This window comes from Canis aureus, chromosome 27 (genome assembly GCF_053574225.1).
Source record: "Canis aureus isolate CA01 chromosome 27, VMU_Caureus_v.1.0, whole genome shotgun sequence".
NCBI lineage: Eukaryota > Metazoa > Chordata > Mammalia > Carnivora > Canidae > Canis > Canis aureus.
This window is the reverse complement of record NC_135637.1, coordinates 21,532,774-21,549,224: the sequence shown is the minus strand read 5'-3', so window position 1 is coordinate 21,549,224 and position 16,451 is coordinate 21,532,774. Positions and strand designations below refer to the sequence as shown.

Genomic DNA, 16,451 nt, shown 5'->3' with positions numbered 1-16,451 from the left:
AGAAGGGTTTGCTTTCTTGGAACCCAAGGAGTCTTGAATCAGAGATAGGACATCATTAGCAGCAAAGAAAATGAAAAGAGGGAAAACAGAGGAGGAGAAGAGGAGCGGGTAGAAAAGAGGGCACCCCGACTGGCACCTGAGAGTTAAGCCTCTCTCCAGCGACCGCCTGGGAGCTTCACTACCCCATTGGGGTCACCACATGACCCCATGCCAGGCAGCAAAGACCTGCATGTGACCTGTCCTGCAGGGTCACAGCAGACTGCAGCTAGCTCTGCATTTGCCCACTGATGTCAGGGCTTTCCAGCTGGCCAGGAAATGAGGACTCAGCAACCATTTGTGAGTATTGTCATGGGTACTGCAAAGGCACGGGCACTGCCAGCTGCCTCATCCAAGCACTGCTCGGGACTCTGCAGAAATGTCTCCTGGGCTTTTGAGCTTCTCATTAACTACACTTGTCATTCTGGCCTAACATTTGTTCTGCCTTTTAGATTGTTGGCCCAGTCTCCCCATTCCCCTCTCTCCCCCTCTCCTTTTCTTCCTTCAGTAATCATTTACTGAGCATCCCCTGTATGCCAGGTTCTAGAGAGAGAAGTATAGACATTATGTATTCATTAAATTGTTCATTCAATTATTCACTTAACAATAAGCATATATCAAGTGCCTGCTCTATGCCAGATGCTAGAAAAAATGCTATATATTATTCGTTCATTCATTCATTCATTCATTCAACATACATGTATTAGACACCTGCTGTGTGCCCAGCACTAAGGGTACTGATAGGCATCATCCATTCAATCATTTGTTCAATATGCATATATTAAGCATCTGTCGCATGCCTGGCAGTAAAGATACCATGATTCATTCATTTATCCCTTCAACATGCATGCACTGAGTGCCTCCTGAGGTACAGCAGGGAATGTGACAGCCAGAGTCTCTAACTTTATGGAACTTTCATTCCCATGTTGTAAATCACTGTCACATCTTTTTTTTTTTTTTTTTTTTCACTGTCACATCTTTACACTGGGTCCTCACAGCAGCCTGTGGAAAGAGGCTGTTATTTCCACTCCCATTTTACAAATCAGCACAGTGAGGGTCAAAGTAGTTGAGTGATTTGTCCAGGACCAGCAGTCAAACCTGGAGTCAGGACTTTCAACTCCGAATGCCATACTTGAATGAGCACTGCCCTCCTCCTGGGCCTATGATGGCTCCCATTGCCTCTGATAGAGGCAGCAAGGATAGGTGGGTCCAGGTGAATGCAAGAGAACTTGGCCTGTCTTGTCAACCTCTACTGAGCTCTAGCCAAAAGTTGCCATCACAGAATGTGGATCCTGGGCTGCCAGATAGCCCAATTAAAAAACAAAAACAAAAACAAAACAGAGCTCTTCATTTTTATGCAAAATACATTATTTTTTGAAGCAGAGGCAACTGATGCAAAATCCTATACAGCATTGTATGGGTTAAATAAAACACATCTATAGGCCATGTTCAGTTCATAGCTCCCTGGTATACAACCTGTAGCCTGGAAAGGCTTCAAGCTTCTGCTCTAAGAAGCTGAGGGTCTTGCTACCACTTGGGTGCCAAGTCTGCAGCCTCCAAAAGGAGCATGCTGATGTCATCATCATGAGCATTACTCAGTCCTGGAAGACTGTTGACTCAGTGCCCTTGGTGTCCTCCGGTCATGTGCAGGACAAGGAAAATTGTCAGGGGACAAGGAGGCTGGGGATCTTCAAAATATTGAGATGAGGGGATCCCTGGGTGGCTCAGTGGTTTAACACCTGCCTTTGGCCCAGGGCTTGATCCTGGAGACCCGGGATCAAATCCCACATCAGGCTCCCTGAATGGAGCCTGCTTCTTCCTCTGCCTGTGTCTCTGCCTCTCTCTCTGTCTCTCATGAATAAATAAATAAATAAATAAATAAATAAATAAATAAATAAATAAATAAATCTTTAAAAAAAATATTGAGATGAGAGGCTTGTTGCCTGCCAGCTACCTCTTTTTCGTCCTTACAGATAACATGGATCTATAGCCTTTGAACTAGCTACTGACCTGATCATATTCTGAATTTTTTTTTTTTTTTTTTTTGCGACACAGCTAATAGTAGTTTCCATTGGTCACCGGCTAACCATGCATCAGTAAATATTGTTCTAAGTGCATTAACTACATTTCTCATATAACCCTTCCAGCAGCCCTCTGAACTCCTGCTCTTGACAACCTAGTTTTATAAATGGGGAAACTGAGACTCAGAGGGGTGAAATAATTTGCTTAAGTTCCCTCACTCAATAGAGAGGGTGGAGCACCTTCACCCTGGCAAGGCCACACACCCACAGCTGCCCTTCCTTTGTGTGGCTTTGCCATAAGCCCCCAGGGTGTAGGAACTTCTATAGGAATCAAAGTGGCCCACTGAGTCCTAACCCCTTACGTGAGTCCCTTGCAAAGTCATGCAGCAGACACCCTCTCAGAAGCCTCCCAGCTGGGCGGAGGCAGATCAAGGAGCTAGGAGGAGATTTTTGGCACTAGCTAAAGCTTTGCCAGCTGCCCGGCTCACCCTCTGTTTCTGGAGGAGTTCTACAGAAGCTTTATAATTAGAACCTGATCCATCCTCCCTGCGGTTGGGCCAGAATTCCCTGCAGGGAGGGGGGCCCTGCAGTCTGGGGGTGATTTCTCTCCTCTCTGGTCAGGAGAGCTAGAGGACCACTCTATAGGCACCCTCTCAGTCTTTGTTTGGAACGGTTGAATGTCCAACTGCTCAACTGAATTCTGGGGGAATAATTCAGTTATGTCTCCCAGCAGCCAAGGTTGTGGACTCTGGAGCCAAACATACCTGCATTTGAACATTGGCTTTGCTGTTTATTGTCATGAGCTTGCCAAATGATAGGAACAATACTGGACATTTATGAATTGCTTCCTCTGTGCCAAGAGCTTTCTGTGTAAAGGCCCGTTTACTCCTAGGACACCCCTATGGAAGAAAGACTATTATGATCCCACTAACAAATGAGGAAACTTGAGGCACAGGGAGGTTGAGTAACTTGTTGAGGGTCATGCAGCCTGTCTGTGGAGGGGCTGGGATTTGCACCTTAGCAGTCTGACCTCAGAGCTCATGCTTTCACAAAAATGTCACATTAGCATTTCATTTGTCCAAATGAGCACTGGAGGTAAATAGGAAATTAGGGTGGAGTAGTCCCAGCTGATACAATAAGATGATACAGAATGAACTCTTCACAATAGTGCAACTTGGCATCATCTGTGCATTCATTCTAGTGCCTCGTTTCTCAACCCTTGCCCCCTTCACACTTAGGACTTGGTAGTTCTTTGTGGTGTGGACTGTCCCATGGACTTTGGGATAGCAAACAGAATCTGACTCACTAGATGCCAGTAGCACCCCTCCCCTCAGTGGTGACAACCAAAAAACGTCCCCAGACATTGCCGAATGTCCCCTGGGAGGAAGGGGGAGATAAAATCTGCCCACTCCCTCCCCCGTTGAGAACTGCTATTCTAGAAGTTGCCAAAATGTGTTCAGAACTCACAAGATTCAGTAAATGGCATTACTGAAAACCCATCTACGAATCTTTTAAAAACCTGAGCTATATAGTTTTCTCCTTCCCACCATAAAATGAAGGTATCTACATTCTATAGGGCTACCTCCTGGGAACGCCATAGGCATGACCCACGTTAGTGGCAGAATGAACATACTCTGCCGAGGGATGTCAGGATCATAAGCTAACGATCTTTTTGGACTTGTCTGTAAAACAGAGAACAGTCATCCAGGAAATCACTTGCTGGTCTGGAGAGGATGAGAGAGTGGCAGAAAGTGGCAACAAGGGGATCTGATTTTCATCCATCCAACTCAGCCACTCGAGAAGTATTTATGGAGGGTCTGCTATAAAAGGCAGGTGCTGTGCCAGGTGCCGGGGCCACCTCAGGATGCAAAACAGGCATAGCCACCTTCCTCATGGGCTTTACTGCACTCACCAGGCTGCCCTCCTGCCCCTGGCAGACATCACTAATTGATCACAGAGCTGTCCCACTGAGCCTTCCACTCCTCAAATCCATGTGTCTGGAGTCCTCTACTGAACGATTAGAGCAGACACAAGGGAGGACAAACCCATTTGCCCTTCAGTTTCAGGAACTCAATAAATGGTAGCTGTTACTATCAGCTATTATCTGATCCAATCTCCTCTGACATAAATAAGGAAACTGAGGCCCCTTTACTGTACCTCAGTAAAGTTCCTTTTCATGGGTTCCTGCATTTGTGTGTGTATATGCATGCTTGCCTCAAGAACAAGTAAATAAAAAGTGTTTTTAGCAGGAGACAGAGGGACAAGTCATCCACCCCATGCCCAGTCTGCACAGGAAGAAGCCACGTGAAGAAATTAGAAGAGCTTTCTCCTTTGATTATTTTAAAACTGCGAAGGCTAATGTTAGGTCCAGCCTCAGCCACACATTTGCAGTTCCCTTCACCGCTGCGGCGCCGCCCAAGAACGGCTCTGCTTTATTATAAGAGGTGCTTCTCCTCCCTCCCTTCCATCCATCCATCCTTCCTTCTTCCCTTACTTCCATCCTTTCTCCCTCTCTCCCTCTTCCCAGCTCTGGCTCTGCTCTTTTCCAATCAGAAAATTGCTGAAGCAATGACTTACACCCTCCAGAAAAAGGAAGTGCGTGGGAGGGTGTGTATGGGCAGAGTTTAGAGAGCTACGGCCTGAAAATCAGAGTAATCCAGGTTTTATTCTCTTTGGAAGGCCTGGAGAGATCTTCCCAACTGACCTCCCCAGCTTCTAAAACCATCCAAAAGTACCTGTGCTACAATGGCTAGAGTTGGTTTCCCAGCCTGGTCACTTCTGGTCCTGCCCCAGCCACTCCTTAGTGGTTTCGTAAGTCAATGTTTCCCAGGTGCCTACTGGCCTATGTATTTCCTGTCCAGTCACAGCGGGAGGGCCTGCAGCTGGACTGCACTGTTCAACCATCCATCCATCCATCCATCCATCGAGTCAACATACATTGATTGAGCATCTACGGATTCAAGCCACTACCCACGTGTTAAAGCAAGAGTCTAGACCTTAGAAAGAGTGAGATCTGGCTCTGTGATATATAAGCTGTGTAGCTTGGGCAAGTTTCCCATGCTCTGTGCCTCACTTTTCCCTTCTGTAAAATCAGATTGAGAATAGCACCAGGGTTTGGGTGAGCAAATGCATGTTTCAGGCCTGGTACAGGGCCTGCCATACAAGGTACTGTGTTATTTCCAGTCCCTGGTGTGCTGGTTATAGTGGACCCCACCTGTTACCTCCTCAGCATCCATGTCTCCATTCTTCTTTCCTAACAGAATTCTAAGTTTTTTTTTAGCTATCTACATTAGTCTAAGTCAATAGTTCTCAAAGTATGGGCTCCGGACCAGCAGCATTGGCATCACCTGGGAACTTGTCAGAAATGCTTTCATTGCAATGCCAGCTCACATATGTCCTGTGCCTATGATGTGCCTGGCATGGTCCAAAGCCATTCATGCCTAGGATCTCAACCCTCAAATGTAGAATCTGTTATTTTTTGTCTTTAGACATATGAAGAAATTGATCCTCAGAGAGGTCAATTCACTTGCCCAAGGTCACACAGCCAGGAGTGGTAGGGTCGCAACTGAACCCAGATCCACCTGATTCCAGAGCCCAAGCATGTAACCACTACACCACCCTGCCTCCCAAGAAGCTGCAGACTGAAGAGAAGAGTCCAGGAAAAAGAACAATAAAGCAGTCAGCAGGTGCAATCACTCAGAATGCACTACTGGAGTGGCAGCTATTCCTGAGCAGGGCCCTTAACCAAGTAAAGCTTCTAGATCTACAAAGCTCTTTTCTCCCATCAGGCCCAAGTTTATAGTTTGGAGAACTGTAACTTCACATGCTGAAGGAATCAAAGCACCCAAGTGCAGCCTAGCAAAACCAGAGCAGTGTAAAATACAAAGGGGACCATGCAGTAACAAGTGAATCAAACAGTACGAGCTCAATGCAATGCCAGACCTGTAAGTTCCCTTCTTCCTTGTTTGCAAATCCATTTCATGTCATATCTGAGGCTGGGCTTCCCCCAAAGCAGACCCTGACACAAGAATTCTCGTACAAACAGTTTATTTAAGTGGTGATCCCAGGAGGAGTGGGGAAAGCAGACAATTCAAGGTACCTTCATGAGCAAGTTCCCAAGGACCAGAGCTCAGTGCTGCTGGGATTAGGAGATGATTCATTTAGGGCAAGAAAGTTGACAACTTTATCTACCAGCCCTTGACTTCCCCCAGCCTTGTGTAAGTGAATAGTGGGTGCCAAGGGGACCCGGGTGGGCACCAGTGGCATCTTCTGCATTCTGAAATGTACACGCTTGGGCCTCACTAGGCATGTGTGTTTTCGAGAGTCCATGGCCTCAGAGCAATGTCTTCTCATTGCATTTTGACAGAGCTCATCGGGCCTCCCAAATGCTCAGCAGCACTGTTTCGCTGCCTGTCAACACCACCATGGAGATAACCCAGAGGACATGCACTTAGGAGAGGTCGCCTTACTGTTTTCCTGCCGTACTGGTCTGAGATGTTTCCCCAGAGTGTAGAGCTGGACATCATGCCAACAAAGACTACCTGTGGATGGAAAGACAGGGTCTGTTAGTGACACGGAGCATCGCAGAGAAGAGGAACAATGACTTGAACCTGTGATATCCCATCCTGGTCTGAGTGATGAGCCAACACTGGCTGAGATCCTGTTAAGGTACAAACACTGTTTGGGTGCTTCGTGTTGCTATTTAAGCCCCACAACAATCTTGTGGGGTGGGTAATATCATTATCCCTGTTTTACAGATAAGGAAACTGAGACTCAGAGAGGGGACATCCCTTGGCCAGGGTCACACAGGTGTAAGCAGCACTACCTGAGCTGGGATTGGGCAGTATAGGCGCAGAACTAGCATCTGAACAATTTCTCACCTACCAAAGAAATGTCTCACCCTGTTGCTAAGAAAATTTCAAAGGTAGAGCTTGGAGAGTGAGAAAAACAGAAGACAGAAGGTTGGGATCCCTGGCTCAGCGGTTTAGCGCCTGCTATTGGCCCAGGGACTGATCCTGGAGTCCCGGGATCGAGTCTGGCATCAGGCTCCCTGCATGGAGCCTGCTTCTCCCTCTGCCTGTGTCTCTGCCTCTCTCTCTCTATCTCTCTGTCTCTCATGAATAAATGAAATCTTTAAAAAAAAAAAAGAACTGTAAGCTATTTGTAAGCAGAAGCACTCATGGAGAGCTCTTGGTGTGCCCCACAAAGTCACTGTTACATTGTTAATTTTTGAACAGAGCTGATGCAGTTTAAATTATTATACCCATTTTATAGCTGGGAAGCCTGAGGCTCAGAGAGCTAAGAAACCTGCTCCATATCCCAGGAACAGAGGATAGAGCCAGATCTTAAACACAGGAAGGCTGACTGGAGCCTTCATACCTGTGCCTATCCTTGTCCTCTCCGAGTATGGGACAGCACACTAAATGCTTTGTACTCACATCTTACCCAAAGTTCATGGTGGCCCTTCGAGGTGGGTGCCATTATCATCCCCATTTTGCAAATAAGGCAACTGAGGCTCAAAGAGGTGAAGGCACTGCCCCCAAACCACAGGCATGTCCTTGGGCAGTGGGCTGCAAATGGAGGCTACACAGAGCCAGGTGCTCCAAGCAGACATGGCTAATTTTAAAAGAATTAATTTCCAGGTCCTCAGCTTCCATACAGACTCTTTCCTGAGAACAAGCTATGGCTCTTGTCTGTTTCTTGCCCCACCTTTTTCAACCACCCCCTCCCACTTCTCATTACCCCACCCTCCCATCTCTGCAGTGCATCTCACAGGGCAATGCTTCGAGGCTAAACCTTTCAGACCACCTCAAAAAGGACACCAATGACAAGATACAAATCCTTTTGCGACTCATCTAGTTTCCAATTCCTTTTTATTATTTTTAACCAAATTGAAAGAGAACCTAATGAAGCCATCAGTAAATCAGATCACTGAAAATAATCTTTCATAAGCAGTTGCTGTATGCTCTTTAGCATATAACTTGGAAGTCGCTGAAAAAAAAAACAAAAAAAACAAGTGGCATTAGTTTATTGAGTTGTTACAAAACTCCTTCAGTCCCCCCTCAATTTTGATATGTAAATAAGGTAAAAATGAAAAATAGGAAGGGAATTGCTGCTAAACCCCATCTTACTTTAGTAGAAAGTAATCATCCAAGAATACATGATGTAATTGAGAGACACTCCATACCACTCATTAAGAGGTATGTTCCTGATAAAAATTCACTTGTGTTCAACAGCTATTTATCAAAATTCATTTTTTCTTGTTTTGGTTTATTGCATATAACTAAAAACTATCATGATAACTCAGTGCAGGAGAAAAATGTCAACACTTAAGAGCCTTATGAGCTCAGAAAATTAAAAACAATAATTTAAAATTTATATATTTTGGCTTAGGAAATTCTGACAAGTGACAAATGACATGCTTTCTAGCAGAGTAAAACATTGCTAGGATAAAACATGGAGAAATGGGGACACCTGGGTAGCTTAGTGGTTGAACGTCTGCCTTTGGCTCAGGGCCTGATCCCAGGGTCCTGGAATTGAGTCCCACATTGAGCTCCCCACAGGGAACCTGCTTTTCCTCTGTCTGTGTCTCTGCCTCTCTCTGCGTCTCTCATGAATAAATAAATAATATCTTTAAAAAAAGATTATCTTTTTAGAAAAGATTTTATTTATTCATTCATGAGAGACGCAGAGAGAGGCAGAGACACAGACAGAGGGAGAAGCAGGCTCCATGCAAGGAGCTAGATGTGGGACTCCATCCTGGGTCTCCAGGATCACGCCCTGGGCTGAAGACGGTGCTAAACCGCTGAGCCACCCAGGCTGCCCGAATAAATAAAATCTTAACAAAAAAAAAAAAAAAAAATGAAGACATGGAATGAAAATAACAGTCCAAGAAGAACACAAAATAATGCAAAATTTCCAAGTATTTCTGATTACCTTATTCATGTTATTTTAAAACAGAGGACATGGGTATCAGACATGTATTTCAATTCCATTGGACATATTTCAAAAAGTAGATATGAAATTTTACTTAATTTTTTAAATATTTCAATACACCAGAAGTCATAGAATCTGCAACCTACAATTTAAAAACATTTAATGTTGGGGTGCCTGGCTGGCTCAGTCGGAGGAGCATGCAACTCTTGATTTTAGGGTCGTGAGTTTGAGCCCCATATTGGGTGTAAAGATTACTTAAATAAATAAAACTTTAAAAAATTTAATGTCAAAAAAGTTAAAAAAAATAAAATAAAGATATTTAATGTCAACTTAAAACCCTTTGAGGGTCGTGGGGTCTGCATAGTTTTTAGAAAATTCTTTTCTAGATAACCTACAGCAAAAATGTTTGAAAATTGGGATTCCTGGGTGGCTCAGTGGTTGAGCCTGAGCCTTTGGCTCAGGTCATGATCCCGGGGTCCTGGGATGGAGTCCCACATCCGGCTCCCCACTGGGAGTCTGCTTCTCCCTCTGCCTGTGTCTCTGCCATTCTGTGTCTCTCATGAATAAATAAATAAAATCTAAAAAAAAAGAAGTTTGAAGATTGCTGTGTAGGGATGAAGCGTTGCCTTAATTATGTGCTAAGGGATATCCTTGCACCAAGGAAGAATTAAGCATTCCCCACAAACAACACAATTCTGCCACATTTCCTCTCCTGAAGGAGAGATCTAGGCCCTGCAGAGCACTGGTCTATACCACACTAATTATGGTAACTTGCACCGTATTTCTTATAACAATAATGTAGTCCCCATTATCCTCTTTATGTATGTTATGCAGGTAAAGCAACTCCTGCGGCGCTCTAAATTTTCCGCAGAAACTTGGCCATGAAACTTTGAAACTTCACAACTTCGCCAAGCCCATGAGTCCAAATTTTCTACCATAAGGAAGTAGTCCAGGGCTATAGCTGGGAGTTGAGACTCTGAGTCTTACAGACCCGGATTTCAGCTCTGTCTCTTACAGGCTGTGTGAGCTTTGCAAGTCATCACACCTCTCTGAGCCTTAGTTTCCATATCTGTGGAAATGGGAGTGATAAGAGCACCTCTTTCACAAGGTTAAGAAGGTTAAAAAGATAATGTATGCCAAACCCGCAGCACAGTGTTTGGGACACAGTAAGGGCTCAGTAAATGGTGATTGTTACAGCTGAGAAAGTCTCCTCAGCGCAAAAACACGGCCCTGTTGGGTATGCTTCAGGGGGTATCAGTGAGAATCAGGAATCCGAGAGAGAAGTATCAATTACTCAAGCCCTACCATACACTAGGCACTGTGTGTATTTTGTTGCTCATTTGCAGGGAAACGGGCATTATCACCCCCATTTTGGAAGAGATGTAGAAGAGCTGTAAAGCGCCTCATTCAAGGTCACACATCTAAGTGACTAAACCACTAAAGGCTTGTGTATGTGTCTCTACAACTCTTCCCATGGGGCTGCACAAGTTTACTTCTAATATCAGACCAGGCCTGGTTGCTGAAGGTGCTCAAGCCATTCCAGAACAGTTACAGCATTCTGGGAGGTGCTCCTGCTTAGCAATTACTGTACCTGCCGGTAGCTAGGCTGTGTGACCTTCCGTGAGTGATTTAACCTTCCTGTGCCTCATTTTCCTCAGCTAATAATAGTATCTACCTCCTAGGGTTGTGAGAATTAAAGAGCACAATATATATTAAGCATAGATTGCATGTAATCTCTGTAAAGCCCTTTGCACAGTGAGAACTCAAATATTAGCTTTTGTACCATCATTATTACTCTCTTATCCAGCCTGGCCATTCCCCTCCCTTTTAGAGGGTTGCTGCTGAACTCCCCTAATACTCCGGATTCTCCCTCACTCTCCTTCAAGTGTTAATTCAGGGAGCTGTGCTCCCTACCATTTATTGAACATCTACTATGTGTCAGGCACTGTGTTGTTTCAATCCCCAGATCACCCTCGTGAAAGAGGAGTTGGTATCTCCTTTTTGCTGTCAAGTGAGGCTTATGAGGTTTACGTCCAGGTGGGTTCCAACTTCCCGGTAATTGAGTAGAATGTCTGGGACTCCAAGTCATTGGCCCCCTGGGTGCGGCAGTGCTGGCTGCAAACCTGCCGGGATATGTGAGGTACAAGGCGGGGTAAAGGAAGCTGGGGTCACGTTGTTTCTAATCAGGGCTTAATTCTTTGCTGCTGAGCCCTGGGCAGCAGCAAGAGAGGGAGACACCCCCACATAATGCCCTAGGGGTGTCCTGAATGCGATAGAAGAGAGCTGCGGGGCTGCCTACCGAGGTCAGCAATGCAACCTGCCAGCTGGGGAGTCGCCACTCGCAGTGCAGCTGTGGAGCAAGGATGCTCAGAATCATCATCTCCATGGCATCGGCCATCTGCAGGGAGGAAGCGAACATCGTGAGGCCAGGATGCGCCCAGGGCTGGGGGTGGCTGCGCCCCAGTCCGTGACCCCCGAGCATGCAGAGCCCTCCTCCTCCACTGGCTGCTGTGCACCCTACCACACATCAAAACACACCCGGAGGTCCGGTAGCTCAGACGGTAGGTACCATGCAGGAATTGACGAAGAGGCATCTAACATTCTGTGTTTAAAAAAATAGGGGTGCTCCTCAAATAAAGTGGGGAAGCATTATATTTCTAAAACCTGAGAAAAACTTTTTACAGAGGTAGAGAGACAATGATCTTTTCTTTTTAGCTCAATTAAAGACTAGTTTATCTTTGGTGCATAGGTCATTGTTCATGTAGAATTGTCAGTATATTTAACAAGTACGAACTTTTAATATATTAACACATACTAGAAAACCCTGGTAATTACACATCATGGTATCTTCTTGAGAGTAGACAGAAACGATCTCCTTGGCCGTGGGAATGCGATAGATAAAAGATGGCTTTTTAAATTGGGGCGGGGGGGACAGTGATACGGGGAATTTGGAGATCCATTTGAAAAAATAGGTTAGCTCACCATCTTGCAACATTCACCAAAAATCAGTTTCAGTTGCATTAAAGGTCTAGATGTGTTCTTTGCTGGAGGTAGGTTAGATTTATAACAAGGGGTCATGAACCTCTTAAAGCAGAAGGCACATTTTCGTTTGTGCATGTTTATCTAGGGTGAGCTCCACAGAAGACATCATAATCTTATGGCAGCCCTGAGCCCCCAAAGGGTTGAGAACCACTTAATTAGCTAGAAACTTCAAATCTACCTTGAGGGCAATGACCAACCACACCCAAACTCCGGCCAAGGCCAGATCTTCATGATCACCAGCATCACTCAACATAAACTTTTGGTGATTCAAGCAAAGGCTCCATGTGGAGAGAATTATGTCCTTCCTCACAGCCCCGGCCCTGGAACCCAGCTGAATAGCATGAAGGTTTCCTGGAGACTGAATGTAAGGTCACGGCTCCCAGAAATACTTGCCCAAGCCAAGCCTGTGAGAACAGACAGCTTCCATTGAAATTTTCCAAACCCAATGGCTTCCACCGCATCTTCCACCATGAAAGTATCTGGAAAGGAGAAAGGGAGACGGGAGGAAGGAATGAGTGCATCCTGCAATTATCCTCATGTGGGAGTGCAGGGTGGGGGAAGGCGTTTCAGTCAAACTTAGTAAAGGCAGCACACCACTCCTAGAAATGTTATCCTAGAAAAACATTCCAGCTACAAAGTCCACTGTTTGTAAAAGGGAAAACTGGAAAACCCAGCATGTCTCTCAACAAGGGTTGGTTAGATAAATTACTATACATATCATAATTATATATAAATTTTTATATATCCACATTATAAAATATGACCTGCCTGTTAAAAAGAATGTGCAGATATAGAAAGATGCACACAACATATGGCTAATTAATTTTTTAAAACAAAGCAAAATGGGCAGCATATTTACTACGCTTTTCTTCTCGGAAATGTACGTGCCTGTGTGTACGTGTATGCATGTGGATGCATGTATGTGGCAATGCATGGAATGCGTACCTAACTTGAATTGTGGTTTCATTTTTGTTGTCTTTGGAGAGAGCAAGAGAGAAATCCTATGAGATTTTAGCTGTCTTCAACAATGCATCGCTTCCATAGTTGGGAAAGCAGGAAAGACTTTTTATTTTATTTTTTTATTTTTTTATTTTTTAAGAAAGACTTTTTTTTTTTTTTTAAGAAAGACTTTTTAAAAGCAAAGTGCCGCTGCACTCCGATGGAGCTGTCCACATTATATTGTGAAGTCAAAAATTAAACTGGGGAGAGGTATGCATCATTAAGAGGGGCCTTTGTGATAGAATTAGAAACGTACGTGTGCGCCATGCAGGGGAAGAAAGACAAGGGTTCAAAAACCGTTAACAGAATCATCTTTGAGGATAGCATTCACTTTCTAACTTTTCCAAACAAATATGTTATTTGTGCGCTCAGAAAAAGTAGGAGGTAATTGATATGCTAGTAAGTATTTTCAAAAAATATAATGACTAAACATAATCTACTAGGCTGGTCTATGTCCTGCAACAGCACTGCTGCAAAAACTGGTGACATCTGAATAAAGTCTGGGGTTTAGTAAATAGGACGACACAGTGTTGGTTTCTTAGTTTTAGCAAATGCACCATGACCGGGTAAGATGTTAGCGTCGGGGGAAGCTGCATGAAGGGTATGTGGGAGCTCTCAGAACTATGTTTGCAGCTTTTCTGTAACCCTAAAATGGTTTCCAAAAAAGTTAATTAAAAAAATAAAAATACTAAAGGGAGCGTGCTGGGTGGCCCTTCTGTGGGCTGCCTCTGAGGATCTCATCAGCTCCCCACTGGGAGTTGTCATCTTTTTAGAATTTCAATCATGGATCTCTTACATCAATCATGATTTTCTCCAGAAGTGTGAGCCGGTGTTTATCACATCAGCAGGGGCTGGTTTCCTCCAGCAAAAAATACGGAGGAGAAAGCAGAGTGAGTCCTACAGAGTCCTCAATAATAAGAATAATAATACGTAGAGTAATGGTGTGTGTCTGATTGCTCACTGTGGGCCAGGCACTGCAGAAAGGCATTGATGTACACTACCCCACTTAGTCCTGCTCGACTATTAGTTCAGACCCAGTCCCAGTTCCATTTTGCAGAGGAGGACATGGACTTGCCCAGTGTCACACAGCTGCCACACTGTAGCTCTGGGAGCTGAGCCCAGACACTGCTCCCAACCACTACCTGCCCCATCCTGGTCATTGCCTCCTTAGATCTCCCAACCCAACTAGGCTTTGGGTTTAAGACATTAACCCTCTCTCATGTTGGGAATCTGGGGCCTTGCAGGAATGCATGGAATGCTTTCATCCATCAGCATCATGTGTGAGGGGAGATGAGGTCCCATGGTACCACCTCAGGTGTCTTGTTTGACCAGTTCTACTCAGAGGAGCACAAGGTCATAGGTTGGAATATGGGCTTTGAGGCCACATTGCCTGGCTGTAGATCCAGCTTTGCTAATTTTTAGCTGTGTGACCCTGGGCAAGATACTTAGTCTTTCTGTGCTTCAGTTTTCTCTTCTACAAAATGGGGAAGATAAGTATAATAGTTCCAGTTGGAACTGGTGTGAAGATTAAATGGGTAATATGTGTAAAGTGCTTAGCAGAGTGCCTGGCCCAGAGTAAATCCTCAGGCAGTGTCAGCTGATCCTGTCACTATGGTCATCACCCTCATCACCAACACCATCATCATCACCACCATCATCATTACACTATCATCACCACCACCACCACCATGGTCGTCATCACTATCCTCCTCCTCCTCCTCACCTTCATAATCATCATCATCACCATCACCACCACCATCACCATCACCACCAACACCATCATTGTTGCTGCTGTCCTCAGCTGGGTGAAATGCAATGAAGCTGACTGGCAGGGATTGTGATGTAACCTTACTGCTGGAGGAAGCCATGTAGGCCCAGCCCACACTTCCAGTGTCTCCTCTGGGCCCTCTAGGCCCTCCTACCTGCCCCTTCACTAGATGCCTCTGAGAGCACGATCTGGGGAGGTCACACTGGCACCTCAGAGCCCCTGACTGTGGCCCAGGCTGATGTCCCAACTGCAGAGCCCTCTCACCGTCAGTGGGATTGGCAAACTCCTTGGGCACAGCTGCCCCATCGTCCAGCTCGACAGCCTCTAGGCCCGCGCGGACCCCTTCAATCTGGACCTCATGCTCTCCCGAAGCCGTGTCATCCTCTGACCTTGCACTCTCGCCCGTGCGACGGAATTTCACCACCCTAGAGGACAGAGCAAATCTGGTCATGATAGCTAGAACTTCCCTTCGATGGCCTTGCTGCACAGCCCTTGTGCCCAAGACAGGTGAAAGGCTTTTTCTTGTGATCCAGAGACTTGATGTGGGGGGAGGGGGTTGGCATTTCTATTGAGTTGGACTGATGGGGATCTGACAGCTTCAAGAGTTACATATCAGGGCTGCCACATACATTCGTACAGGTTGGGCACTGCACAACTCCAGGGGGACCCTACTTACAGGTTAAGCTATGTGAAAGAGGTTATCTGTGTTCTAGATGTAAATACTGTTTGGAATCACATGTGTTTCAGAATTTAGATTTGTCTTTCTGTATGTAACAGAGGTAACAACTTGGTCACCTAGGGGTTACATTATGCCCACAAAAGGCTGCCCAGACTACTTTTTAACTTAAAGTGGATGACCAAGTTTTTAAATTGGGAGAATTAGTGTAAAAAGCCAGGTATCTCATGTCTCTTCAAAACATAGAGTATCTGGGGCACCTGGCTGGCTCAGTTGGTAGAGAGAGCATGTGACTCTTGATCTCAGCTGTAGGGTTGAGCCCTATGTTGGGTGGAGGGATTACTTTTTTTTTTTTTTTTAAAAAGATTTTATTTATTTATTCATGAGAGACACAGAGAAAGAGAGAGGGGCAGAGACATAGGCAGAGGGAGAAGCAGGCTCTATGCAGGGAGCCCGATGTGGGACTCGATCCTGGGTCTTCAGGATCAGGCCCTGGGCTGAAGGTGGCACTAAACTGCTGAGCCACCCAGGCTGCCTGAGGGATTACCTTTTGAAAAAAGAGTATTTGGTCATCTGGGGCCCACGTTCCTATAAGGGAGCTGTGTGGCTAGATCTGGGTAGTGTGCTCCCTGTAGACAGGACACACCAAACTTGATGGCAATTTCCTCCTCTCCCAATTACCTCCAGCCCTGAGGGTCCTTTGCCACTTATCCTCATGTGTTCTGTGTTCCTCTTACGTGGCACTTACCCCCTTTGTCTGGCCCTGTAGGCCTTTGAGTTTGAGACCCATGGACTCCACTTTGCAATACATTCCCTCAAATTATGCTCTTGTTACTCTGGAAAAGCCTTGATTTTTCTGAGCAGCAATCACGTCATCTGGGGTTCAGCAGCAAAATTACCTGTGTCCTTCCAACTCCTTCATTCCCAAATACAAAACTCCTGTCTGCCAGCCCTGTGGTGGGTTTTGGGGTCA

At 45.4% G+C, this 16,451-nt stretch overlaps 2 protein-coding genes across 4 annotated transcripts in view; one reads left to right on the top strand and one right to left on the bottom strand.

The window, feature by feature from the left end:
* The window catches only part of SVOP (SV2 related protein), a 70,724-nt gene that overhangs the window by 36,901 nt on the left and 17,372 nt on the right, over positions 1-16,451 (bottom strand). Inside the window, exons 2-5 of one of the 2 annotated variants that reach the window (XM_077876031.1) lie at positions 15,067-15,227; positions 12,429-12,514; positions 11,293-11,391; positions 6,527-6,598 (exon numbers count right to left, since the gene is read on the bottom strand). In XM_077876031.1, the coding sequence (XP_077732157.1) occupies positions 6,527-6,598; positions 11,293-11,391; positions 12,429-12,514; positions 15,067-15,227 (418 nt within the window). The remainder of the gene's footprint in view (positions 1-6,526; positions 6,599-11,292; positions 11,392-12,428; positions 12,515-15,066; positions 15,228-16,451) is intronic. The other variant, XM_077876032.1, reaches the window with a different exon arrangement.
* Positions 14,837-16,451, top strand: part of USP30 (ubiquitin specific peptidase 30) — a 63,864-nt gene continuing 62,249 nt past the window's right edge. For both annotated transcript variants that reach the window (XM_077876036.1, XM_077876037.1), the window contains exon 1: positions 14,837-15,309. In XM_077876036.1, coding sequence (XP_077732162.1) covers positions 15,275-15,309 — 35 coding nt within the window. In that variant the 5' untranslated portion in view covers positions 14,837-15,274. The remainder of the gene's footprint in view (positions 15,310-16,451) is intronic.